The sequence below is a fragment of the Myxocyprinus asiaticus genome, chromosome 7 (genome assembly GCF_019703515.2).
Source record: "Myxocyprinus asiaticus isolate MX2 ecotype Aquarium Trade chromosome 7, UBuf_Myxa_2, whole genome shotgun sequence".
NCBI lineage: Eukaryota > Metazoa > Chordata > Actinopteri > Cypriniformes > Catostomidae > Myxocyprinus > Myxocyprinus asiaticus.
In genome coordinates, this window is record NC_059350.1 from 36244439 (window position 1) to 36272162 (window position 27724).

At 38.5% G+C, this 27724-nt stretch overlaps 2 protein-coding genes across 4 annotated transcripts; one reads left to right on the forward strand and one right to left on the reverse strand.

Annotated features, from left to right (window-relative positions):
* Positions 1 to 1690: 1690 nt before the first annotated feature.
* tmem192 (transmembrane protein 192) lies at positions 1691 to 15110 on the reverse strand. Of its 3 annotated transcripts, none has more exons than XM_051703718.1 (6): positions 14829 to 15110; positions 14033 to 14182; positions 13037 to 13298; positions 10732 to 10869; positions 3331 to 3433; positions 1691 to 2437 (listed from the first exon to the last, which is right to left on the reverse strand). In XM_051703718.1, exons 1-6 carry the CDS (start codon positions 14847 to 14849, stop codon positions 2314 to 2316), a joined length of 798 nt encoding a protein of 265 aa, XP_051559678.1. In that variant the 5' UTR covers positions 14850 to 15110; the 3' UTR covers positions 1691 to 2313. The 3 variants fall into 3 exon arrangements, with proteins under 3 accessions (XP_051559678.1, XP_051559675.1, XP_051559676.1); XM_051703715.1 differs by having other exon boundaries at positions 14696 to 14835; XM_051703716.1 differs by lacking the exon at positions 14829 to 15110 and adding an exon at positions 14629 to 14744.
* Positions 15111 to 19073: 3963 nt separating this feature from the next.
* On the forward strand, positions 19074 to 26813 carry polr1e (RNA polymerase I subunit E). Its single transcript, XM_051703710.1, has 12 exons — positions 19074 to 19374; positions 19618 to 19721; positions 19835 to 19911; positions 19994 to 20079; positions 20273 to 20328; positions 21673 to 21817; positions 21923 to 22033; positions 22128 to 22224; positions 24260 to 24390; positions 24719 to 24800; positions 26127 to 26258; positions 26367 to 26813. The coding sequence occupies exons 1-12, from the start codon at positions 19314 to 19316 to the stop codon at positions 26530 to 26532; spliced, it is 1248 nt and encodes a 415-aa protein (XP_051559670.1). The 5' UTR covers positions 19074 to 19313; the 3' UTR covers positions 26533 to 26813.
* Positions 26814 to 27724: the final 911 nt, after the last annotated feature.

Here is a 27724-nt window from a genome sequence, read left to right on the forward strand (position 1 = left end):
GCCAGGTTTGGCAATTAGGGATTGTTCTTATTTTGATTGACAGCTTCCAAAAAAGTGCTCCTGGTCAGAAAGGTCAACGCTCTGACAAAATTCCAGATGGTCAATTTCTCCAGTCGCCTTCTGCCATGTTTCCCTGTCTGTCAATCACCATTCTTTGAAATGGGATTCTTTTTTTATATATAGTCAGTAACAAGCAGTTTTGGGAAAGTTACTAAAAATAAGTAATCCACTACAAATTACTAATTACTTCTCTAAAAAATGCAATCAGATTACTTTACTAATTCCTTAATATAAAAAGTAAACACATTGCTTATTATTTTATCTTTAAGTTACTTTCTAAATCACTTTTACTAGAAATGTTTTGGGTTTTCTGCTCAAATTCAAAATGTCTATACACGCCGTTTGGAAACTGCCCATACGCTCACTGTGAACTATATCAAGAACACCTGTGCACCTACTTATTCATGCAATTATCTAATCAGCCAATCGTGTAGCAGCAGTGCAGTGCATAAAATCATTCAGATACGGGTCAGGAGCTTTTGTTAATGTTCACAAAGCATCAGAATTTTGACCGTGGCATGATTGTTGGTGCCAGACAGGTTGGTTTGAGTATTTCTGTGACTGCCTCTAGAGTTTACTCAGAATGGTGTCAAAAACAAAAAACACCCAGTGAGTGCCAGTTCTGCAGACAGAAACGGCTTGTTGATAAGACCATAGTGTTCCTAATAAAGTGCTCAGTGAGTGAGGCTTCCTTGTTCCATTAAAGCACACAAGATGATCTTTGGAACATTCTCAAATCATTCTGGGATATGCACAAATTTCTGGAGTTATGATGTGAAATGAAGCCACATTCAACACTATTTTTAGGTCACTAATCAAATGTTAAGCTTCCTTGTTCCATTACAGCACACAAGATGATGTTTGGAACATTCTAAATCATGCTGGGATATGCACAAATTTCTGGAGTCCATGCCAGCTCAATTGTATGCAAAAGGGGACATACACTCACTGTGATGTTTAATTTGCTGTTCTGATTGGTGCACATTTTTTGCACACAACATCTCGCTAATCAGAATGCAGAGTGCAAAAAAGGTACCAGTGAGAGAACAGAAATCAGGAAGGTGAATAAGAAAAACAAAAAGGCATAAAGAAATAGCTAACACTCATCTATCATTTATGCAAATAACTTTTTTCCTCCCACCTGAAGTGTTTTTAAATACAGAAACTTTTGAATGTAAAATGTATGAATAAGGACAAACATTTACCAAAATTGCAATAGCAAAAAAAAAAAACCAAAAAAAAAAAAAAAAAAAAAAATCACAATATGATTAATTTGGCCATATTGCACAGCCCTAGTTCCCTAAATTTTTGTCGTTTCCATAACCTTTCCAGTCATTTGTGATAACTGCACAAGAATATTTCAAATCATTTTGACTCATATCGATTCACTAATGAATTATTAAGACTGATTTGATAACTGATAAGTAATTCATTGAGAGGAACAGATTAAAAAAATATATTAACACACAAATCGGACATCACTAAGTTTTACACTACACAAGCAATCCCTGCAATGAACATATTCAAAAATATTATTATTGATTATTTGGATCATGTTTTACCATCAAAGTGAGCAGATCTCAAAACAATATCTACTAAGAGCACATCTACTTCAAAAAAAGTCTTGAAATCGTATTCCAAAAAGCTTTAATCATTTTATTCACATTATTTTACAAAAAACAAAAAAAAAACAGTAGTACAAAACATGAGTCAGTATGTCCCACATCATTTTGAGAATGACTTAAAAACCTAAATATATCACCTAACAGACCCTTTCTTTTAGGATCAATCTTCCTAAATGATCCACAAATGTCAGCTGCAAATGTACTTGCTAAAAAAAAAAAAATCAAATGAAAAATAAACTACACAATAATACTCTAATGCTGTACTCTCATTCTGTCTCTCACATACATACAAACACACATACATCAGTAAGAATGAAGTTTTTGAATTTGATAAGATCGTGCAACCCAAAAACTCATAATGAGCATCTTTAGTGAACATTTCTACAGAAGAGGTTTTTGACTTCCTAATTGCGGCCACTGTCTAGTCAGACTTGTTGTCATAGAAACATGAGTGTCGTTAGTGAGGTTACCAGGGTTCATTTCCCACCAAAAGCCTTCTGATCAGTCAGCCGCGGCTGCCGATTTCTGTCAAGATAGACACACGCACACTCGCACGCATGCATCACTTCAGAGCCCATCATGTCCACTAACAGTCCTGAGTCACACTCTTTCTCTCTCTGTGCGGATGTCAGTCTCTGGACTGCTGGCCGGTCAGGCTAAGGATACTCTTACTCAGATGACTGTTGTGCTGTTTGAGATAATCAATCAGGTCTGCCTGCTTTTCAACCAGTTCCTCCAGACTGGAGCCGTCCCTGTGAAATATAAACAACAAAACACGTGCACCTGTTTCAGCTGTCCAAAGCACATGGGCTTGAAATGTGAATGTGTCTGTGTGCTTATGAAAACACTAGTCAGCAAAAGACACAAAAAGCACTGCTCCATTGTACCCCCCAATTTTTTTTATAATTGTTATCATTTACAAATACAATTTGACAGACGTGTGTGTGTGTGTGTTGGGGGTGTAATTTCTATAATGTGGCTTAATGTACTAAAACAATGACCAGGGAGAAACCAAATTTCACCATAACACAAGGAGAAACTACAATGGGGTCTCGTTCACTAATAAATGCATACAAGTCACAAAATTTCTGCTGGATTCACAACATTATGAGTATGCTTATAACGAATAGTGAATAAGACCCCATTTATTTGTTAAGAGTTTTCTTTCCTATTAAAATCCATTATAAGAGCTACAACTTTGCAATTAAGACTTTCTCTCAAACCTTGCTGGTCATAAACAATGTCTACAGTCAAAACAGTAACTACATAATCAAAACAAGCACAAAATTTATGCTTTTATGTTGTTAGTCCTATTGTGTCCCATTATAAGGAAAATGCTTAACGTGGTTTGATCACCTTGAAATAGCAAAGTTAATTTGCACACCATGGGTCACACATAAATACTATCTACATCTAAAAGGATGAGCTCAGAATCTAAACAAAAAGTTCACTACCTTATAACAGACTTCAATAGACAATTTCTAGTAAAGCGCTTCACATAAAATTATTGTCTTTCTCCTTGGATTACGGCATCCTTCTTTTAGCAGTAGTTAGTGTTTATGACAAGTTAAGTGTGAGAGAAATGTAGCTCTCTCTGGCGGCTGTTTTAGCCCGCTTTAAGGAGGTTCCTGTGTGGGTGTGTTACCTGAAACCTGTCTCTGTATGCACATCGGTGGAGCAGCCATGAGATCGCTCCTCTTCATTCACATCAGGATGTGGCTTCTTGCTATTAAACTTTACCACATGCACTGTAACATAGGGAATAGAGAGATACTGTACAAAAAGAACAAGTGTGGAGTTGTTTCAATCATTGCCTTTTTCCAACCTTGCAATAAGATTGAACAGTTGGGTCCAAAAGGTATGAGACCACATGGAAAATCTGATATTTTTTCCCTCTTTAAACATGAAAACATACAAAGTCTTAGGATACTGAAAAATGTTAAAGAAAATTATGGTGTAAAATGAAGCCATATTCGACACTATTTCTAGGTCACTAATCAAATGTCAGGTTTCCTTATTCCATTGAAGCACACAAGATGCTATTTGGAACACTCTCAAATCATGCTGGGATATGCACAAATATGTGGAGTCCATGATGGCTTAATTGTATGCAAGGGGGACATACACTCACTGAGCACTTTATTAAGAAATATTTCCTGGGATTTTAAAGCACGACAGCCTCTAGAGTTTACTTGGAATGGTGCCAAAAACAAAAAACATCGCAAGCAACAGTTCTACAGATGGAAATGCTTGCTGATGAGAGAGGTCAATGGAGAATGGCCATACTGGTTTGAGCTGACAGAAAGGCTACGGGAACTCAGATAACCACTCTGTACAATTGTAGTGAGCAGAATAGCATCTCAGAATGCACAACACATCGAACCTTGAGGCCGATGGGCTACAACAGCAGAGGACCATGTTGGGCACTTTATTAGGACCATAGTGTTCGTAATAAAGTGTTCAGTGAGTGTAAATACTAATAAATTCTGAAATTCATGTACTTTTCACTAACCCATGATTTTTACATGTATTTATCTTCCCATCTTTTCATTCATCCCCTCTCTCTTATTCCATAAAAATCCTCCTTTAATGTGGCAAGCTGGGAAAACATTTACCATTTAAAATGAGCCAGACAGAAATGTTGATAGCTGTGGAGTGTGTTTGATAGCGCAAGACATCCTAAAACGTGAGCTAGGTGTGCGAAGACACACAGTTCAGCGTGTCTGTGTTAGCAGGAGTCACGTTCAGTGTGCAGATATTCTTCACAGTAGGTGTTTAAATAGACACGTGGCCAGCATGTGTCGTTGTGTGTTTTGAGGGTGTGAGAACGTTGGGCAACTGTGTGGCTTCACACATCACTTTTCTCCTCTCTCACACCCTTAATGTCTCTATCAATCAGCAAGCTTTCACTATTCCTAGTGCGACCAATCAGCAAGTTCAAGCAGACTCAACCAGTAAATAAAATTACAATCTAAAGATTGCAGTTTACAATCAGTATGCTAACATGAACTTTAAAAGTTTAATTCAAACAATAATTCATCTTTATAAAATAAATCGGTTCAGACCGACTGTGTTCCTACCTTCAAATTTTTGATTATACATCGCATCATGTATCCTTGGACAGACATATGAAGACTGTAGCTCGACTAGACGAAAACCCGCAAGGGCTTAATTACAACTGTGCGTGTAAATATATTGAATGCTAAAGGAGGGCAGACTGGGAATTTAGCTGGCAAGTAAATCTAAGGCTAAAACAACCAGAAGCATACTTTACACAGCCGGGAATACTTTGCCAATGCACTGTCAGCGCATGGTCAAGTTTTACACACTTACAGGTGAAGTGTGTAATTTCTAGCATCACCAAACGGAATTGCAAAAATAATGTGTGTTTTCGATCAGGTTTCACAGATAGTTTGCATTAATGTCTGCAACGGCGCCCCTCGCAGCAAGGCTCAGAATGACACGTGTACTTGGGGATGCATTATGAACACATTTGACACATTTTAGTTTTAGAATGCAACAACGTATGAAATTGAGCTTGCGTAGCAAAAGCATTTGTGTTAACATTATTTGTGTAGAGTATGTTTTGGATTTAAAAAGTAATAACTATGACAAAGGAATATTCAGAGTTTAATACAAGTTAAGCTTAATCAACAGCATTTTTGGCATAATGTTGATAACCATAAACATTCATTAAGACCAGGGGCGTCACTTTGTTTTAAAAAAGTGGTGGGAACAGTTGAGGGAGGGGGGTTAAAAATTACTTTTTAATTTAATAAATGAAGATTGCATCTGTACGTCAGAGGATGTATATTATTAGCGTGCACACATCTGTTTGCATTTTGCTTTGGAATTTAACTGGAAATGAGCACGAGCTGTGCAACAGTGGTGCGAATAGAGCGCTCATCATTGATGCACAAGGGAACATTTAACTCAGCGCCACTGATAACAGCCGCAACAAACACTCATCATAACTTGAAGAAATAAACACACAAACGATATGGAAACTCCTGCTCAAGAACTAGAGGTTTCTTTTGCTTTAGACACTTACCTGACGTAAGTGGTAGGGACATGTCCCACCTGTCCCAGCCATAAATGACACCTATGATTTAGACTCGTCCCTGCTTTTCTTTAAAAGAATTCACAAATCAGGGTTACAGTGAGGCGTTTACAACGGAAGTGAATGGGGCCAATATGTAAATGTTAAAATACTCACTGTTTAGAAGTATACAAGACATAAACAATATGCGTGTTAATATGATTTTAGTATGATAAAATTGCTTACTAACCTTTACCGAGTAAAATTATATCAAATTTGTGGATGGCATTGTGGCGTGACGTCATCGCGTACAAAAACATCCTATTTCATTGGCTAAACATCAACCAATAAAACGACTTAATTGCCCCCTCCCCCGCCAAACACTGGTTTGCTCTCTCGCATCAGTATTTACAAGTGCACAAGTGAGTTTTGCACAGGTTTTTTGCAAATGTAAAGTTTAAAGATTTAAAGTTGCAGTGCCAGTTTTGAGAGGTTGTAAGTGCCGATTTGTGGTTGTACTGCGAAAATGAATTAAAGTACAAAAGTTAATGTGTAATACAAGTTTGTGTCTGTCATTGCATTTATGTGAATGTCATTTAACACATTTGTGACTACTTGTCTGCAATTGTGAATTCAGAACACAAGCTTTGAATAACTGTCTGTGAGTGCAGATTGCAACTAACAAGTAAAAATATTTATTGTACAAGTTCTAAAATCCAAATATGCAAGCTCTCGATATTTGCTACTGATTTACCTTCATAGTATGGCCTCAAGGTAACAAAAAGTATACTTCGAAAGGCTGAGTGCTCGACTGTGCGTGAGACGGACCGGCACACAGAAAAACAAAGTATACCCTTACCTTTAGGGAGGCACTGGCAGTGGTGTGCTTTTAACACAAGGTTAAAAGATTTCTGTCACAGGCTTTTTTATCAAAGCAACTTGCACATACTGTGTTTGTAATGAGAATCACAGCATGCAGCCAAGAATTTAAGATGAGTTTTAAAACAAACCTTCAAAATGCAATGATGTAAGTAAATATTCAAGACTGGATACTGTAAAAGTTTAAGAATCGATCAATGAAAAGTCCATATTCATTGACCACTAATCTCAATGTCTATGGTGGTTATGGCATGCCAACAATACTATTGTACAGCTATATACTGTACACTGAAAAAAAATATTTTGTGGTGAAGTAAATAATGCAGAAAAGGTTAAGTACTTTCTACACTGAATAAGTTAAAGTGTGAACTTGAAAATATTATGTAAATTCTACATTTGTACTCAATTCAAACATTCAAATATTATTTAGGATTGTTTGTTATCTTTAAAATGTGTCCTTATGTATGAATCTAAAGGAGAAAACCTCATCAAATTTATTCGCTAATTTGAGTAAATTTCACAGGTAAATAAAATAAGTATATTTTACTAAACTTTTTGAAGCCAGTGTTCCCAGCATGCACTGGGCTTGAATAATTAATGAGCTTGCATAGTTTCCCTGTTTGCAAGTAGATTTACAAAACCGTATTTTTGATTTTGTTGTTACGTTTAATAACTTCTTGTTTTGTGAAGTCTGAAGTTCATTTTCTACTTAAAATTACCTGTTCATGATCAATTGAAAAATCAAATGAAAAAGTATCTTTTGATTGTTATCATCATCGTGTTTTATGCACCAAGTGTTCAGGTCTGCATGCGCAGCTCTGGATCTTGTTTCTAATGCCATTAAAGCAAGGTGATTTTGTCTAATAGACTACAAAGCATGCATTAAGCTTCCCTGTGTCATGTGGTACATGATTAAGAACGTTAAAAAGCACTGAAATGCCAGTACACTTTTAAAAGCATGGCTCAATTCAGTACTACATTGCTTAAATAAAATGTACAAACAAAAGGTGAGTAAAATTTACTTAAAACAGAGTATTGCAAAGTAAACTTTACTTGAGAACCTCTAATTAAGAACTGTGTGTAGACTTTACTTGAAAATATGGTCTGTTAAATTTACTAGCACTTTCTGCATGGAAATTGTTTCCTAGGTTTTTTTTTTTTTTTTTTTTTTTTAAGTAAACTTCACTCCAACTTTTTTTCAGTGTATATCAAAAGGTCCAAAAAGAAATCAATATTAATTCAACTATAGGTCTTTAAACAGAACATGAGAAGAATTATAGGCTGTGCTGTCAGGAATGATAAAAGCATAAGGGTTTCTTTTAAACATCTTAAAATGCTCTATAAAACGTACAAAAATAATGTCTGAATACATTCTAATTACACCTTAAAAACAGAAAACAGCAACAAACATTCAAAATTCCCAGCATTGTTCCTGACCCACACCTGTCCAGCCCATCACAAACACACCAATCAGATAAAACTGCTCTTTCTTCAATCACCTGCAGGAAATGGGGGCCAACAGGCTATTAAATTGAGCAGGAAGGAGGTCAGGTATTCTCTCTTTGAGATAATGCACACCTTTTCTCTTAGTCTGAAGTGCCACAGAAGTGCCATCTATACTACCAGTTGAACTGAACAAATGAAGCTTAAGCAGACAAAATACTGTGTATGTGTGTGCAAGTTTAGGTATCAAATGTTTGAAGGTTATTAGTTAATTCTATCACCACACATCAAGAATATTTTTTAAAGAATGTTTTTAAAGAGAGAGAGTGACAGTCTTTCTAATATAAATGTCACATTCCTCATATCTTTGTTAAACAGTAGTGCTTCCCTCCACAAAAGACACCGTAAAAATAAACACCATTACAATAACCCAAACCTAACTTACAGTACATTTGTTAAGTGAAGAGCCTTGGATAGGTTTATACTGACGATAAAGCAGGTTAAATAAATAGTTTGTTGACTATGTACAATATCAATCTCAAAAAGCAGGCTGTTTACCTCCAGAAGTTAGTAATGAACAATTTAGTTGTTATTGTGTTTAAATGCAAAAATAAAATTGTTTACTTGTATTGGTCAATTTTTAACACAAAGCTGCACTGAAATTCATTATGTTCACATTTTACATTAAAATTTCTCCACTCCACTCTTATGTACCATTACAGCATCTGTGCAATTCCACTCCAACTCAACACCTAATTCCATTCTCTCTGCCTTTTTCCTTCAGAGTTCATTCTGTGGCAGCACATTTCAACAGGACTGGGGCCGTGTGCACATTCTCCGTGCATCATGGTAAAACAATGCAGGTCCCAATCTACTCCCTCCCTCTCTCGCCACCTCTGAAGAGCCCTAAACCTCCTTTGAAGTGCAGAGGTGGCATACGGCCCATACAAAATACTGCATTCATGTTCAAATTAAGAGAGAAAAGCAGAGATACATCACAGAGGAGACTTCAAAGACCCTGGAGCATGACTCTGACCTAACTGCACCTTCCTTAAGGAAGAGGGCCAGAGAGATGGATAAATGGATTGGGGGGAGATAAACGGCAGATAAATGGATAACTCGTTAGCACAATAAATGTGGATTTGGAGGTGTGCGGTGAAATAAAAAGGGTTTATCGAGGAAATCTGTGTTTATATGTTTGGTAATCACCCTGACACCCATGAAACAGGAAAGAGTTACCTATGCATTTCCTAAATATTTATCTATCTACATGCATTAATGATATCTAGGCTATGTACTGTAGACTTTATGTGAAACTCCAAAAAGCATCTAAAATGTTCCCCTCACCCCATGCATACTTCATAGAGAGTGATATATGAGACTGAGTGATATCTGCTGATAGGGCTCATTGAGAATGAAGTGACCAAGTGAGGGTGTGTCTCTATGGATAACACATGGTCAAGCTTCACTTCACTAATCATCTGTGGAATCCAGGCACTGATATTAGAATGTGTGTTATTGTGTGTGTCAACAGTAAAGACAATGCCATTGTATATTAGGGTGGGGTGGCCTCAGGATGCCTTTGGCAAAGATGAGCCCTAGGTCTATAACAAGCCTCTTCCCCCACATTCTTCCTCTCTCTTTGACATTCGCTCAAATATTTTCTCTCTTCTTCATCTATTGCCACGGGAGTGCAGAGAATTGCTTGTTATTTTACCATTGAGAGCACAAATAAAGTGGAAAATAAAACACAGAGAGTAAGCGAGAAAGAGAGAGACCGAGAGGGACAACAGCGTTTCTAAAGGGGGAGAAGATAGGAGCTTGGGCATTGTAATGCATGCGTGTTAGCCTCTGGGGGAGGTGTGCGTGTATGCATGTACAGTCCTTCGTAGAAAAATGCAAAATACCCTTTAGGAACATATTTTGATTTTTTAATTGTCTCTCTGGAATCAAACTTTTTTGCCTAATGATCGCTAAACTTTATATCTGACCATTATCATTGTCAACTAATTGCTTATACTGTGCTAGTTCCATGCGTCTCATAGCACTCCTTGGTCTCTTTGTTCTTACAGAATCAAATTATTTCAACTCAAATCAATATTTCATGTCCATTTATTTGGCAAGTTACCATGTAATAAATGGGATAATGTACAGTTAGCAGGTCATTATTGCAAAATAGACTCTTTTAGGGTGATACAAGATGTCACCACTTTGCACCTGGGTCCTGATCACCCTGTCAGGGTTTATTTTGCGATAACAACCGTCTGATCGTATATTAATACTTACTCCATCTATTGAAGTGTACACTCACTTAGCACTTTATTAGGAACACCTGTACACTTATTCATACTATTATCTAATCGGCCAATCGCGTGGCAGCAGTGCAATTCTGTCGACTCTGTTGAGCTGACACAAAGGCTACGGTAACTCAGATAACCACTCTGTACATTGTAGTAAGCAGAATAGCATCTCAGAATGCACAACATGTCAAACCTTGAGGTGGAGGACTACGTCGGGCTCTTTATTAGGACCATAGTGTTCCTAATAAAGTGCTAAGTGAGTGTATTTTGTATGCATATGAAGGTGCAGAGAGAAAGATAAGATGTTGAGTGCGTGTTTATGTATTATGCTTCTTTTAGATTCTTGTGTGTACGTGACCATGAGCGGATGTATCTGTGTGTATACCTGCGTATCTAAGAAGGCATATAACTGACAACAGTAGCTCCAGACAGATGATGGCCAGCAGGAGATATACAGACAGATTCTTCACCCTTGCATCCAGCAAAGAGGATGGAGCAATTACAGTCAGGACCGCTGCATTACCTGTGTGTGAGAAAAATAGACAGATTCAGCAAATGTGATAGCTTGGTAGACCGATATAACAGCCAGGTCGATTAATCAGACGATTTTTTAATTAAAATTGGACGATAACGGTGTGCTTGACCTAATAACAATGTTAAATGAAGTGTTGAAGTATTAAATCCCCTTTGTGTCAGTTCCGATCTCCTGACAGCCTTGTCAATGGATGATAAACAGTTTATTTTTAGTAATTTGAGTAAATATTGTATAAAATAAGTGTTAAGTTTTATTAGGCATGCACTGATATGAAAATATTTGGCTGATGCAGATACCAATTTCAACAAAAAACTGTAGGCTGATATTTTGCAGCTTATCTTATTTAGTAATCAGATCACCGTTTTACGATGGAATGCTTAAAAATGCTTTTTCACTGTTTATCTAACAATAAATAATTTCCTCTGAACACTGGATCTGTTGAACACATGAAAGGCCAAAATTTGAAAGGAGCCACAGTGAAAGATAAATACAAGATAAAAAGATGTAAAAAAATAAAAATAAAAAAATAAAAAACAAAAAAAGAGAAAAAAAAATATGATAACATGACATTTTTGCACTTCTGTTTAGGCAGTTTAAAACACACTTTTAAGGTTTAGTAATCACACAAAGCCATATTGCAATTTTTTTTTTTTTTTTTTTCCCCCACTGTAACCCAGATGTTTTCTTTTTTTTTTTTTTTTTTTTTTAATTTCTCCCCAATTTGGAATGCCCAATACCCAATGTGCTCTAAGTCCTCGTGGTGGTGTAGTGACTTGCCTCAATCCGGGTGGCAGAGGACGAATCTCAATTGCCTCCGCATCTGAGACAGTCAATCCACGCATCTTATCACGTGGCTTGTTGAGCACGTTACCGCAGAGACATGGCGCGTGTGGAGGCTTCACGTTATTCTCTGCGGCATCCATGCAAAACTCACCACGCGCCCCACCGAGAGCGAGAACCACATTATAACGACCACGAGGAGGTTACCCCATGTGACTCTACCCTCCCTAGCAACCAGGCCAATTTGGTTGCTTAGGAGACCTGGCTGGAGTCACTAAGCACACTCTGGATTCGAACTCGCGACTCCAGGGGTGGTAGTCATCATCTTTACTCGCTTTACCCAGGCCCCCCATATTGCAATTTCAATCTTAATTCAATCAATCATGCAGCATTAATGGATATCATACCTCAGAAGTCAAAGTCTGCTGGTTTCAAAGTGTTTTGAATGGTTTTCCTCATCATGAAGCCTACAGGTACAGTAAGTGCAGCTTTCACAACTGTCACACCCATTTATGCCATTTTTTTTTTCTATCTAATATGACATGTTCTTAGGAGTGCCAACCCTTCTACATATTATGGCTATTATTATTTCTGGATTGTGCAATTTAATTCACAGAGTTTTTACAAAGTGTGTTACTAATTCATTATAAATAAACCATCAGTTTATTTATATAAATATCGGCAGCCGATACATCGGTGCATCCCTAATTTTTATTTCAGCATTTTTGTTTTTGAAATGGCATCTCATTTACCATCATTGCATTGTATTATGTATATATCAACATTATATTTTCCATCAACTGCTCTGCTATCTAGATTATTAATAGAAATCATTGCAAAACCTATATCAGTTGACCATTATCTAGAGGTGCAAATATTTCTCGATGATGACTTGATTCGCATACGATTCTTTACTAAATTATAAAATGAATCATGAAATCAGAAATTTGGTCATGATTCAGTTTGATTCAATGTGATTATTTTGGTAAAATTCATATTTTTTTCTTAAAAACATGCTGAAGACATAAAAGAAACTGTTGTGGAATATTCAGAAACAATAACACTAACACTTTTACATTCACATGCTTAGAAATTGTATTCAAAAAATAAATGAAAGGGTAATACATTGGGTGTCAATTACTAAATTGTGCATTCAATGCATAGCTCTGCTCAATACATTTTTACACCTCTCTAATAGCTTATGTGCTGCTCCCTAGTGGTCATTTGTCAAATATATCACTGGCATTAGTGTGAGACTATACTTCAATTAGCATGATTGAAGTTATTCATCAAGATCCATCTTTGCAGCTATTGAAACTGTTCATCTATGTGGCAAGAAAAAAGAGGGGGACTATGGTGTGAAACATGGTTTCACCTGCAGAGTGAATGAGCAGGGGAAGGCTCTTTATTCCTCTCGTCATCCTGTAGAAGTCCAGGTAACCTCTCTGTCTCACAGCGCTATGGTGATGCTGGATAAATCTATCATATATAAAGACCAGCACCCACAGTCCAACTTTCCCCAGCAACACCACAGTCTTAGAGTCAATCCCCTGCAATGCAGCAGTGCACTCAGCAGAGTGCTCATTAGATACCCAGCAAAATACTGTGATTACAATACACAACACCACATACACCATCTGTGGTCAAGAAAGAGAAAAAAACAAAAAGCACATAGTGAAATTAATGCTCATGAACTGTGCGCACAATCTAGCTTTTAAGTGTTTATGTATTGGCAGCACCCTATTATTTGTGTAGTCAACAGTTAAACACAATGTTCACACAGAGCTCATTTACTCAGCATGGGGCTTGGGTGAGATTACAAAATACTTAGCGGACAGCTGTGTAATTGCAATGTGAAGCTTGCCTATCAAAATAAAGGGGTGTACATTCTGAGCAAAATGAACTGCTTGTATACTTGACTTAAAATCTCCAAGAACAGAACTATGTTGTAGTATGCGGCCTTCATAGCGAAGCTTTTTAAAGGAGTAGTTCACCCCAAAATGATCAGTCTGTCACTATTTACTCACCCTCAGTTTGTTTCAAACTTTTACGTTGTTATTTTTCAGTGGAACGCCCTAGGTATGCCAATTTTGAATCATTTTTACTCTGCTCTTTTCTTTTTTTTTTTTTTAGAGTGGAAGATTTTCAGTGAATAACCAAAATCTCAGTTTGTGCCTCACAGAAACTAGTGCATTGGTCACAAGGACTATTTTTATGGTTCTTTTTTGTCCTTTGTGGAAATTATCAACTGTGGCTGTATGGTAAAAGAGCTGTGTAAAGACTCAAACATAACAGCACTGACTTTTTTACTTTTGTGTCAGCCAACATTTAGAAAGTGTATGTTATCGCAGGGATCTGTTTCTATACTCACATGTATAAATGACAGTATGCCCACTGCCCAATGAGTGGGCAGTCTCTCAAACTCTCTCTTGATTGCTGACTCCAGTGCATCTTGGGATAGGTATGGCCCATCAATGAGAGGGTCATCATCAGTGCTTTGTGTGAAATCTATGTTTGTGTTCTGTGCACACACACAAACAGGATAAACACAGTTTAGATTTGTAACAGTCATAGCATGCATGCACTTCAGCAATTACCCGAGAGCTACTTTACAGACGTTAAATTTACTTCGAAGTCAAGCATTTTAAAGTACTAATGCATAACGAGTATTAGGGCCCCATAATGTCTCTCTCATCCACAAAAATTCTGCACAATTACCAGAAACATTTCATGACAAACAGAGTCAAAATAGTGGCTTTGATACATGGAGGTTTAACTCCGACTCCAAATCTACTTTATATTCTGCCACTACACAAACATAAACACACAAATAAGCTTAAACAAACACTTGTGTTCCTTGAATGCACACAAGCAATGTGATACTTAAAAGTCAGAGTTTAACCTTAAAACAACAAAACACAAGCCTTTCATATCACGGACACGTTTAAACACGAGTAGCTTGTTTACATCAGTTTTCTTGACCCTCATTTACATATAGGAAAAGCATCGAGGTCAACAAGGTGTTTATACGCACGCCATGTGCCGATTTGCGTTCAGACGCCATCACACTGCCTGGTCATCACAAACAAAGGCGAAAATTCTAGATTTAAACAAAAAGCGCCAACAAACATTTCTACATTTGATTTCCGGGTGATTGCCAATCCTACCGTGATGAAGAGTTCGCTCATGAATATTAACTACGTTGCGTGACGTTCGCGAGTGATTGGCTGAAAGTCAGACGTTGGTTTGCGGGGCCAAGGTCTTTCTAGCAAGTCTGGCCATCTTTGGAACGCTCTCTGGCAAGCTATTTTTCTATGTAAACAAGCGGCATTCAAGAGCAGTTACTGTCTATTTGAATGAGGAAAGACCGAAATCTCCAAAACTGTTGGTTAAGATTACGATAAAAAACATAGTTCAAATCAGCATTAAAATCTGGTCATAAAATGTGATTCTTTACCTCAAATTACGCTAAAAAAAACCCGGCAATTTTCCCGGCTTGTATAGCTAATACCCATGCGCATTCTCGAGTTGACAGGCTGTGTCTCGTTTGGAAGGCTGTGTGCTAGGTAGGACGCGTCCTTTGAAGGCTGTAGTATACCGAGTGTCCTCCTTTAAACAAGCCTCGTTTAAACGCCTTCGTAGGACTAACGGAAACGGAACGTAACATGGTTGCTATGATAGCATGCCACTCTTTAACAAGTGGGAGCCCTTGTAGTGAGAAGGGAAAAAAAGTCCCTTTAGATGGGAATGTATGAGGTACATTTTAGGAGAGTTATAATGATGTAAAGAGAAAAGAAAATAGATTTTACAGGTGTACTTTTAGTCTAATACTTTATTTTAATTATATATTAATATAATTATACATATTATATGCTCTGCAGCCATCTACTGAGGTACTTCAACTTGGGAATTAACATTCCTTGCGTTTGAACATCATATTTACGGGCAAATTGGTGTCATTTTTTTTAGACATTTCCGTTGAAGCAAAGTATTGTGGGTTATGAGTGCCCACGAAGGATACACCTCATGCATCCTCCGAATTCCCGTGAAAGATGGTAGCATTCAAAGGCTGCATTCGAAGTCTGCATTCGATCGCCTCAGCTCTTCCCTCCGCCCTGACTCACTTGGACAAAAACAACACATATGTCAGGATGCTATTCATTGATTTCAGTTCTGCCTTCAATACTGTGATCCCATCCAAGCTGATCTCCAAGCTCACTGATCTTGGCATCAGCCCATCCCTCTGCAACTGGACCTTGGACTTTCTCACTAACAGACCACAGTCTGTTAGGATCAGCAACTACAACTCCTCCACCCTCACTTTGAACACTGGTGCACCACAGGGCTGTGTGCCGAGTCCAGTCCTCTACTCCCTCTTCACCCACGACTGCATACCTGAGCATGGCTCCAACTCCATAATCAAGTTTGCTGATGACACCACGGTGGTAGGCCTGATCAGCAGCGACGATGAGACGGCCTACAGGGTATAGGTACAGCACCTGGCAGTGTGGTGTGCCAACAACAATCTCACACTCAACACCCAGAAGACCAAGGAGCTGATTGTGGACTACCAGCGGACTAGGAATGGCCACACATACACTCCCATCTACATTGATGGGGACGAAGTGGAGCGTGTGACTAGCTTCAAGTTCCTGGGTGTCCACATCTCTGAAGATCTTTCCTGGACCTACAACACCTCCACTCTGATCAAAAAGGTGCAACAGCGCCTTTACTTTCTTAGGAGGGTGAGAAGCAATATCAAAGACACCTCTCACCCCAACCATGGTCTGTTTACTACTCTCCCATCTGGGAGACACTATAGGAGTCTTCACTGTCACACCAGCAGACTCAGAAACAGTTTCTTTCCCTCAGCTGTCAGCCTACTGAACTCTAAACTCAGGCGCTGAACACTACATCCCACTTGGACTACAGATTTCTTTGCACATTTCTTTGCACATAATTTCTATCTCTTGATGCCACTTGCACTGTTATGGTCATCGGCCATATATATATATATATATATATATATATATATATATATATATATATATATTTACATATTTATACTTCATTCTGTACAATGCACCTTCAGTGTTTATACTTCTTCATTTGCACCTTGTACTGTATTCATAGACATTTGCATTGAGCTGATCTCTGCTTCTCTACCCCATAACTTTGCACTCCATAAAAATCTTTATTGTATATATATTGCTATTTGCACTTTTGGTTAGATGCTAACTGTATTTCATTGGCTCTGTACCTGTACACTGCACAATGACAATAAAGTTTAATCTAATCTAATCTAAAAAGTGTCCTACTCGCTTTTCTGAAACGAGACAACCTCGATGTCGTGTGCGGCCAACAAATGCGACCTCCAGAGGACGCATCCTTACAAACGAAACACAGCAGATGTCATATCCACAAGGTGATTGGCTCTTTTACTTTTTTAGGCAGGACTTCCTTTCAACATCCGTTGACCATTCCCATATCTTCCATTCACTTTAATAGAAGTGGCCCGTCTCTGCTAAATACTCTCTGGCGGGGCCCAAATGAATAGCTCATGAATATTAATCACGTTATATGATGTTTGGCCAGTAGCAGACATTGGTTCAAATTAACGCTAGGGGCCGTTCACACAGAACATGTTTTTGAGTCCACCTGCCCTGTTTTTCAATTATTTTTCTATGTAAACATGTGCTAGATGAATGTTTAAAATTGTACCGCGGCTCACAGCACTATTTTGACGCCGTATCATGCTAAAAATAAAGTAATCTTTTAAAAATGCGTCTCGAGTGTGAAGACACCTGCGTTCGTTCTACAGGTGCATCTCAATAAATTAGAATGTCGTGGAAAAGTTCATTTATTTCAGTAATTCAACTCAAATTGTGAAACTCGTGTATTAAATAAATTCAGTGCACACAGACTGAAGTAGTTTAAGTCTTTTGTTCTTTTAATTGTGATGATTTTGGTTCACATTTAACAAAAACCCACCAATTCACTATCTCAAAAAATTAGAATATGGTGACATGCCAATCAGCTAATCAACTCAAAACACCTGCAAAGGTTTCCTGAGCCTTCAAAATGGTCTCTCAGTTTGGTTCACTAGGCTACACAATCATGGGGAAGACTGCTGATCTGACAGTTGTCCAGAAGACAATCATTGACACCCTTCACAAGGAGGGTAAGCCACAAACATTCATTGCCAAAGAAGCTGGCTGTTCACAGAGTGCTGTATCCAAGCATGTTAACAGAAAGTTGAGTGGAAGGAAAAAGTGTGGAAGAAAAAGCTGCACAACCAACCGAGAGAACCGCAGCCTTATGATTGTCAAGCAAAATCGATTCAATAATTTGGGTGAACTTCACAAGGAATGGACTGAGGCTGGGGTCAAGGCATCAAGAGCCACAACACACAGACATGTCAAGGAATTTGGCTACAGTTGTCGTATTCCTCTTGTTAAGCCACTCCTGAACCACAGACAACGTCAGAGGCGTCTTACCTGTGCTAAGGAGAAGAAGAACTGGACTGTTGCCCAGTGGTCCAAAGTCCTCTTTTCAGATGAGAGCAAGTTTTGTATTTCATTTAGAAACCAAAGTCCTAGAGTCTGGAGGAAGGGTGGAGAAGCTCATAGCCCAAGTTGCTTGAAGTCCAGTGTTAAGTTTTCACAGTCTGTGATGATTTGGGGTGCAATGTCATCTGCTGGTGTTGGTCCATTGTGTTTTTTGAAAACCAAAGTCACTGCACCCATTTACCAAGAAATTTTGGAGCACTTCATGCTTCCTTCTGCTGACCAGCTTTTTAAAGATGCTGACTTCATTTTCCAGCAGGATTTGGCACCTGCCCACACTGCCAAAAGTACCAAAAGTTGGTTAAATGACCATGGTGTTGGTGTGCTTGACTGGCCAGCAAACTCGCCAGACCTGAACCTTGTCAAGAGGAAAATGAGAAACAAGAGACCAAAAAATGCAGATGAGCTGAAGGCCACTGTCAAAGAAACCTGGGCTTCCATACCACTTCAGCAGTGCCACAAACTGATCACCTCCATGCCACGCCGAATTGAGGCAGTAATTAAAGCAAAAGGAGCCCCTACCAAGTACTGAGTACATGTACAGTAAATGAACATACTTTCCAGAAGGCCAACAATTCACTAAAAATGTTTTTTTTTATTGGTCTTATGATGTATTCTAATTTTTTGAGATAGTGAATTGGTGGGTTTTTGTTAAATGTGAGCCAAAATCATCACAATTAAAAGAACCAAAGACTTAAACTACTTCAGTCTGTGTGCATTGAATTTATTTAATACACGAGTTTCACAATTTGAGTTGAATTACTGAAATAAATGAACTTTTCCACGACATTCTAATTTATTGAGATGCACCTGTATTCGTTGCGTCTCGCTATTTTAAGCACAAGGATACGTTCGGTCTGAATGGCCCCTCACTATGGTAAAGGCTTGTCGAATGTACACTGGTCGCCTTCGTTATTGTAGAAATGTCGCTTTCGGCTGAGTGAATTTCTTTAGGGAAACAATCAGAATACAAGAATATCATAATATAAAAATGACTACTGAATAAAAGTCATTCATGAGTTTCTTTTGCCGTTGGGTGTCGCTGTTTGAAGATTCACGCTTGTGAATACCAGTCGAGGAAGTCTAATGATGGCGGCGACCTGCGCATGGCAGCCATGTGAAGAAACAGAACAGGATGCGTTTCTTGGTAACTTTTTATTATCAGAAACATCATATACGTGTTAAAATATCTATTTTGCTTCATTCTGATTTATTAATCAGACCCTCGGTGCTTAAAGCACCTACGTGGATAAACCTGTATACAATGGTTAATGTATACTTAGTCAAATAATCTGTGGATTACAAATAGTATTTGTGGCAGCATTGATGTCCTGTTTTGATTGTTTTGAAAACAGTTCTCTAATTTAAAGTCGCATTCCTGTCTTTGTAGTTCAATTCTCTAATGGACACGTGAAAAATGCAGAGCAGCTGGACTTTAAACTCTTCAAACACACAGATGAAGTCAACCCTAGAAAGAAAAACAGACGGATTGTGGTAAGACTACGTTTTCAATTGAAATAGTTTTCTTTTTACCGTTATAATTGAGGTGAATTGGGTGTCCATGTGGGGTTTATAAAGAAATATACTGTTCCTCTGTCCCATGTCAGGTCGCAGAATCAGATCGACTTTCATATGTTGGGAGCAACTTTGGGTCTGGATCATTACAATGTAATAACCTGTGCAGGTGAGAGCCCCATAACCTGTTGTTTGAATAACTAAACAATCACTGGGGCGCTTACTGATGAGTTTGTATTTGTTGTCAACAGGTATTTTGTGGGAGTCCTTGACAAGAGGACTATGCAAATGAAGGTTCATAATGCTCAGCTGTTAAATATGCAGCCTGTTATACCAGGTAAATAACATCTGTAACATTATATGGCATAAGGTGTTTTATTATGTAGGGTCTTCTGTTATAATTGAATGATCAATGATACTGTTATAGTCAACAAAAGAGACTGAATCCATGATGCATTGTGGCTTATTTTTACCACAGAATGTCAATGAAAGAGAAGGTCATTTCATTGTTGAGTTGTTTGTGTCTGCAGGTGAATCAGTAGCAACAGATGAAAACACAATAAAGGCTGATACCTATAGAGATAAGGTGAGTGAATATTCCCCTCAGAGGTCAGCCAAATGTACAAAGCAAGTGAAATTATTTACTCCTATAATGACAAACTCGTATGCTGTTTTTTTTTGTGGAATACAAAAGGAGAAATTGTTACTCCTCTTTTCCATACAACAGTTCATAGTGGTTATGGCTGTTAAGATTGAAAAAGGACAAACAAGCACAATAATGGTAGTGCATACACCGATCAGCCAGAATATTAAAACCACCTGCCTAATGTTGTGTAGGTCCCCCTCATGCCACCAAAACAGCACCAACCTGCATCTCAGAATAGCATTATGAGATGATATACTTCTCACCACAATTGTACAGAGTGGTTATCTGAGTTACCATAGACTTTGTCAGTTCAAACCAGTCTGGTCATTCTCTGTTGACCTCTCTCATCAACAAGGCGTTTCCGTCCACAGAACTGCCACTCACTGGATGTTTTTTGTTTTTGGCACCATCGGAGTAAACTAGAGACTGTTGTGCGTGAAAATCCCTGGAGATCAGCTGTTAAAAAAATACTCAAACCAGCCCGTCTGGCACTAACAGACATCCATGCGATTATCTAATAGCCAATGGTGTGGCAGCAGTGCAGTGCATAAAATCATGCAGATACAGGTCAGGCGCTTCAGTTAATGTTCACATCAACCATCAGAATGGGGAAAAAATTTGATCTCAGTGATTTGGACCATGGCATGATTGTTGGTGCCAGATGGACTGGTTTGAGTATTTCTGTAACTGCTGATCTCCTGGGAGTTTCACACACAACAGTCTCTAGAATTTACCACAAATGGTGCCAAAAACAAAAAACATCCAGTGAGCGGCAGTTCTGTGGATGGAAATGCCTTGTTGATGAGAGAGGTGTATGGAGAATGGCCAGACTGGTTCGAACGGACAAAGTCTATGGTCACTCAGATAACCGCTCCGTGCAATTGTGGTGAGAAGAACATCATCTCCGAATGCTATTCTGAGATGCGGATTGGTGCTGTTTTGGTGGCATGAGGGGGACCTACACAATATTAGGCAGGTGGTTTTAATATTGTGGCTGATTGGTGTATGACTTGTGCTCTGTGTTCCAAGTCTTCTGAAGATATGATAGCTTTGTCTAAGGAACAGACTGGAATTTAAGTTGTTGTTCACTCACACATTTAAAGCTACAGTTTTTTAATTTGAACGTGAGAGAATGAGATTCGTTAGCTCTGGAGGAGGGGGGGATTTTAAGCGAATAACAATTTAAATAACAGAATTTTCATTTTTGGGTGAGCTATTTATGAAGTCACAGAGGGATTTTTGATGAACATCTGGGTGTTGTGTGTATTTTCTGTCTGAGCACAGGTGGATGCTCTCATTGAAGCATTTGGAACGACTAAACAGAAGCGTGCACTGACCTCAAGAAGACTGAACCAGGTGGGCAACGATACGCTGCATCAAGCTGTGGCACGGGCTGCCAGCAATGTCATAGATCAGAAAGGAGTTGAAGGTAACTGTGGGCTTTCCCAGGGTAATCACAATCTAATGCTTTATAAAGACAGAATGATACATTGGAAAGAACTAATGGTGTTATGTCTTTGGTTCGGTCTCTCAGCTCTGCAAAATGCAGTTATTGAAACAGAGGCGCAGACAGATACAGCCGTCTTCCTCCCTCCATGCAACATGGAGGCAAACAAACCAGAAGATGTTTACCCCTTTGATCAATGTATTATTTTTAGTTATCTACATGATTCTCTGTTTATTACCAGTGCTCTGTATCTGAAATTATTTTCATATCAAGATCCTTAACTCCCTTTTAGTGTTGTCTCCAATTGAGTTTGATGCCCTGAAGGATGTTGGTGTGAAGATGGCAGAGCTGACCCCTGAAGACCTACAGAAGATGAGAGATGATGGCAGGTGAGGAGAACATCATGCTTTTGTTTAACATGAGGCTGCTTCCTTTTATTAACAGTCATAATAGTTCCAGTTACTGTTATTTGAGTGGCACAGGGTTCCCACGTCATATAACTCCTGGAAATATCAGGGTATTTTAAAATTGTGATTCAAATATGGAACTAGGCCTGTTGCAGTTATTAAATAATCTTCTGATTCTACTACCAAATAAAGGAATATTAAGCGAATATACACTGGTGAGCCAAAACATTATGACCACTAACTATATTAAGCGAATAACGTTGAGAATCTCCTAACAAGGCCACATGTCAAGGTCTGGGTAGATTAGATGGTACACTCAGTTCTCGTAGTCAATGTGTTGAATGGAGGAGAAATGGGCTGGAGTAAAGACCTGAGCGACTTTGACAAGGGCCAAATAGTTATGGCCAGACGATTGGGATAGAGCATCTCTGAAATGGCAAGGCAATTTCAGTTGTAATGATGGTTACGGGAGGAATGTGTCACAACACACAGTGCATCGTACTCTGCTGCGTATAGGGCTGCATAGGCGCAGACTGGTCAGATTGCCCATGATGACCCGTCCATCATTTAATGCACCAACAATGGGCATGTGAGTGACGGAATTGGACCTTGGAGCAGTGGAAGAAGGTCGCCTGGTCCAATGAGTCCCGTTTTCTTTTACATTATGTGGAAAGCCGTGTACGTGTGCGCCGTGTACCTGGGGAAGTGATGGTACAAGGATGCACTGTGGAAAGTACACTTTATATTGCGCTGGTAATAATGAGGTTTAACCTCATCTTCCGTTTTTTTTATGGAATCGAAAAATAATAGAGAAAATTAGTCTGGAATTGACTCTTGGAATAGATTCCATCGATTCCGAAACCAGAAAAAAATCTTTAATTGAACGGCTCTATGTGAGCACTCCAAGGGTGTTTCTCAGTCGGAAGGCTGCAGCCTAGTTAGGCTGTGTCCTTACAAGACCAGTCCTTCTGAGGACTGTAGGCTAGGCTGCTCCTCAGCATTCAGCGCTAGAATGAGACGGTCTGGTAAGTGTGCATGTGCAAGGGATTGTGGGTGATTGAAGGCTGCGAAAGATGCACTTGATGCATCCTCCAAAATATGGCAAACGAAAGCTGCGAAACAAGGCTGTCTTCAAAGGTAGATGTCAGTTTACGGCTCTCCCAGTTCATTTGTATGGTATCCGCAAACGGTGACTTACTGTCGTAACATGCTAGTTGACCAGTACACTCTCTCCTATGGTAAAAAAGTGGAGGTTGTTATCTCCGTATAAAAGATCTTTGGTTTCACTTTAAATTAAAATTTGCATAATAACAAATGTTCTTGACCGTTGCAGGTTCATCGACAGGCAGAGGAGGAGATGCCCGCTTACTCTATTTCTGTGGAGTTTGATAGAAGGATGAAACCTATTTTAAAATGCATACACAGAATCATAAAGATCTTCTTCATGCCAAATAAGCTCTCATGCCTCTATGGTTTAATCCTTAAAATAACGTGAGAATGTGAAGAATTTAGGACCGTAATAGTTTACTATTACATCATATAATGCATTATATTACAATAGCTTTTCAGGTTTGCTGGGTTTCAAAAATAAGTGTTAATGTAAAATGGACGAAGACTTAAGTTGACCAAATATATAAGTATTTGGAAATATTTTGATATTTGAAATTTTAATGTCATTCTACCCCTGTGAAATATTTTCCCAGTTTTTAAAGCCTTAAAGGAAATCATATATATCTATTTTATTTTATGATTCCAAGTTAAATATGGATAAATGACTTCTTAAGGTGTATGAAGCACACATACACCTTAAGAAGTATGACAATTAATCATCATAATTGTGAAAACCCTAAAATGGACAATTAATCGTCATAATCGCAATTATTTGTATGACACTTAATCATCAGCCAAATTTCATAATTGCAACCCTTCTGGCAGCCAGGATATTTAGCTCATTTTAGCTCCATGTTATCTCCAGAAACTCTTATTCTTACTCATCCAGTTTTGTGTTGTGTTCTAGTCAACAGACTGTTCTTCGACATCTTGAATTACTTCCCAAAGAGGGTGCAGCTCGTGAAAGGCTGTCTCGCTGTGCCTGGTACCTGTCTTTCCTTATCAAAGCCTCACAACAGAAACGGCTCAACCACAAATGTAAGTGTTAAAGAAACAATGCTGAATTCGTTTGTGTATCTGTGCCAATAGATATTATTGTATTAAATTACAGAAGCTACATGTACTTAAGGCCGGTTTAAACTTCTACATCAAACCTATGCCATAGGCTCAGAGTACATAGCCAAAATGTTAGTGTATTGAAAGAAAATAACTTAAAACTTATAACTCGTAAATAAAAAAATACATTAAAAAAAGCAATGTATATTGTGGATTCAAAAGCATTTACTGTTAAGTATTTTATATGGCCATGTTGTTTATTGGCAGTTTTGTCCAAATATCCTCATCGAATATTTTTTTTTTCTGCAAGTCGGTATGGCTGATGGGTGTCCCCGAATCATCATCAACAAAGTGCTGAAGACTTTCACAGTTGAGAGTTTCCATAATGGAAGGTGTGTGGACAGAAGTGGTGTCTTTGAGGAAATTTTGCTCATTTGCTGTTTAATTGTTTATTTGACAAAGCCAACTTACTATAATTGTATAAACTTGGGTTAGGTTTTATTTAAAATCTTTATTCTGAGGCCACAAGTTTTAAATGTAGCTCCAGAGCTTACAAACTACATCCACAAATCTCAACATAGACCTTCAGCCTGTTCTATTTGCTATGTCTTCTCTTACTGATCAGACTTGCGGTTTAACCACAGTGGACAATCAAATATTTCATTATACATCCATTTGAACATTTCTGACTAATTTCTTCTAGAGCTTTCAAATCATGTCCATTAAACTCAGCACAGTCCTTCAGCCTGTTCAGACTTGGTTGGCTCTATTTTTTTCGGTTTATCTGTCTAGTAAACACCCAAAATACTTTTATCAATGTGATGACTGTGATGCTACATTTCCATCTTATTTAACAGCGTAAATGTAACGTTTTTTTATTTACACTATTTTATTCTAACTATTTAGTGTAAATAGAGCTGCTCAGCCATAACGTAAATTTGTAGGCAAACCCGGAAGTCTAATTCGCTATGGTTTCCCTGAGGATTTTCCAATGGGTTTTTTGAACTTGTGTAAAATAAGGTCTCAAAAGTTAATTTTGAAGACGCTATGTTTTAAAAAGTATGTTATTGAATACGGCTTCAAAATTCACGTTTGAGGTATGACTGTGTATTTGTTGTGAACAAACGTCCACGTATCATCAAGTAACATTTACCTCAGACATTTGTCTCATAAGTTCAAAAACCTCATTATAAAAACCCATAGGAAAATCCTGAGGGAACCCATGGTGAAATCTCTTCCGGGTTTTTAGACTACAAGCTGAACAGTTCTATTTATAACATTATACTTTGTTAAAGTGGAATTAATACAAAATTTAAATAAAGTCACCACTGCTGTAATGGGGTGTCTAATACAGCTGCTGAAGGAATGACCGTAATTTGGCATCTTTCTCTCTTCTGACTGCCGTAATCCACCGCTCAATTTTTTTTCCTTCTTTTGGAAAGTTGTGTAAATGTAATAGTGGATTTATTATTTTGCTGTTGGAGCAAATAGAAATGCAAAAATAACGTTCGCCGTGGTCCCCCATTTACCGCCATAGAAGTTTACCCCGCTATATTTTACTTCCACATTCAAAACCCGAAAATCTGAAAAAGTTCCATTACAACTTTCAAGGCTTTGTATAGCTAATGTTCAACAAGTTTTTATTTTAAGTTTAACATTATACCCTATGAAATGTTATATAATGGATGTATGAGTGCAGGTTTTGTCTGTCTCTGCAGCCTGAGGAATACGGTGTCAACATCCATGCGAATGAAACTGGCTTCCCATTGTTTGGCTTTACTGTTGCACATGGGTGATCAGACAGCTAACCTCACACTCCTACACAGAGACCTGCGCATCAGTGATGTCAAGTCAGTCATAATATTTTACACATCACTTGTGAAAGTGATGTTTTTACCATTTTGATGCCTTTAACTGTTTCCATCTCTTTTAACGGAGTTTAAAATGTTTGTTTGCAGAATGCTGGAGTTGGCCAAGGCCATGGGGCTGACTCTGGCCCGTCAGTTGGCGTACAATACAGAAGAGTCTGGGTCACAGGATGAGCACAGGATGGTCTCTCTCGTGCTTCCACTGGTCCGCTATGAGCAACGTGTCGATCGCAGGAAACGCAAAAAGATGAGCTGAACTGGGCACAGTAGTCTTTCTAAGCTGTTTGGGGATATGATGACTGTGTTTGAATTCAGTTTTTGCAATGTGTTAAATTTAGACAAAATTGTTCATATATGATGCAAGTCGAAATTAAATGAGAATTAAAAAAGACTATTCAAGATTAATTAGAATGGCCTGCATTCCGATTCATTTGTCCACAAACTATCTTAGAATGGGTTTAATCAGTGTACAGTGCATCCGGAAAGTATTCACAGCGCTTCACTTTTTCCACATTTTGTTATGTTACAGCCTTATTCCAAAATGGATTAAATTAATTATTTTCCTCAAAATTCTACAAACAATACCCCATAATGACAACGTGAAAGAAGTTTGTTTGAAATCTTTGCAAATTTATTAAAAATAAAAAATGAAAAAAAAAATCACATGTACATAAGTATTCACAACCTTTGCCATGACACTCAAAATTGAGCTCAGGTGCATCCTGTTTCCACTGATCATCCTTGAGATGTTTCTACAACTTGATTGGAGTCCACCTGTGGTAAATTCAGTTGATTGGACACGATTTGGAAAGGCACACACCTGTCTATATAAGGTCCCACAGTTAACAGTGCATGTCAGAGCACAAACCAAGCCATGAAGTCCAAGGAATTGTCTGTAGACCTCCGAGACAGGATTGTATCAAGGCACAGATCTGGGGAAGGGTACAGAAACATTTCTGCAGCATTGAAGGTCCCAATGAGCACAGTGGCCTCCATCATCTGTAAATGTAAGAAGTTTAGAACCACCAGGACTCTTCCTAGAGCTGGCCGCCCGGCCAAACTGAGTGATCGGGGGAGAAGGGCCTTAGTCAGGGAAGTGACCAAGAACCCGATGGTCACTCTGACAGAGCTCCAGCATTTCTCTGTGGAGAGAGGAGAACCTTCCAGAAGAACAACCATCTCTGCAGCACTCCACCAATCAGGCCTGTATGGTAGAGTGGCCAGACAGAAGCCACTCCTCAGTAAAAGGCACATGACAGCCCGCCTGGAGTTTGCCAAAAGGCACCTGAAGGACTCTCAGACCATGAGAAACAAAGACTGAACTCTTTGGCCTAAATGGCAAGCGTCATGTCTGGAGGAAACCATGCACCGCTCATCACCTGGCCAATAACATCCCTACAGTGAAGCATGGTGGTGGCAGCATCATGCTGTGGAGATGTTTTTCAGCA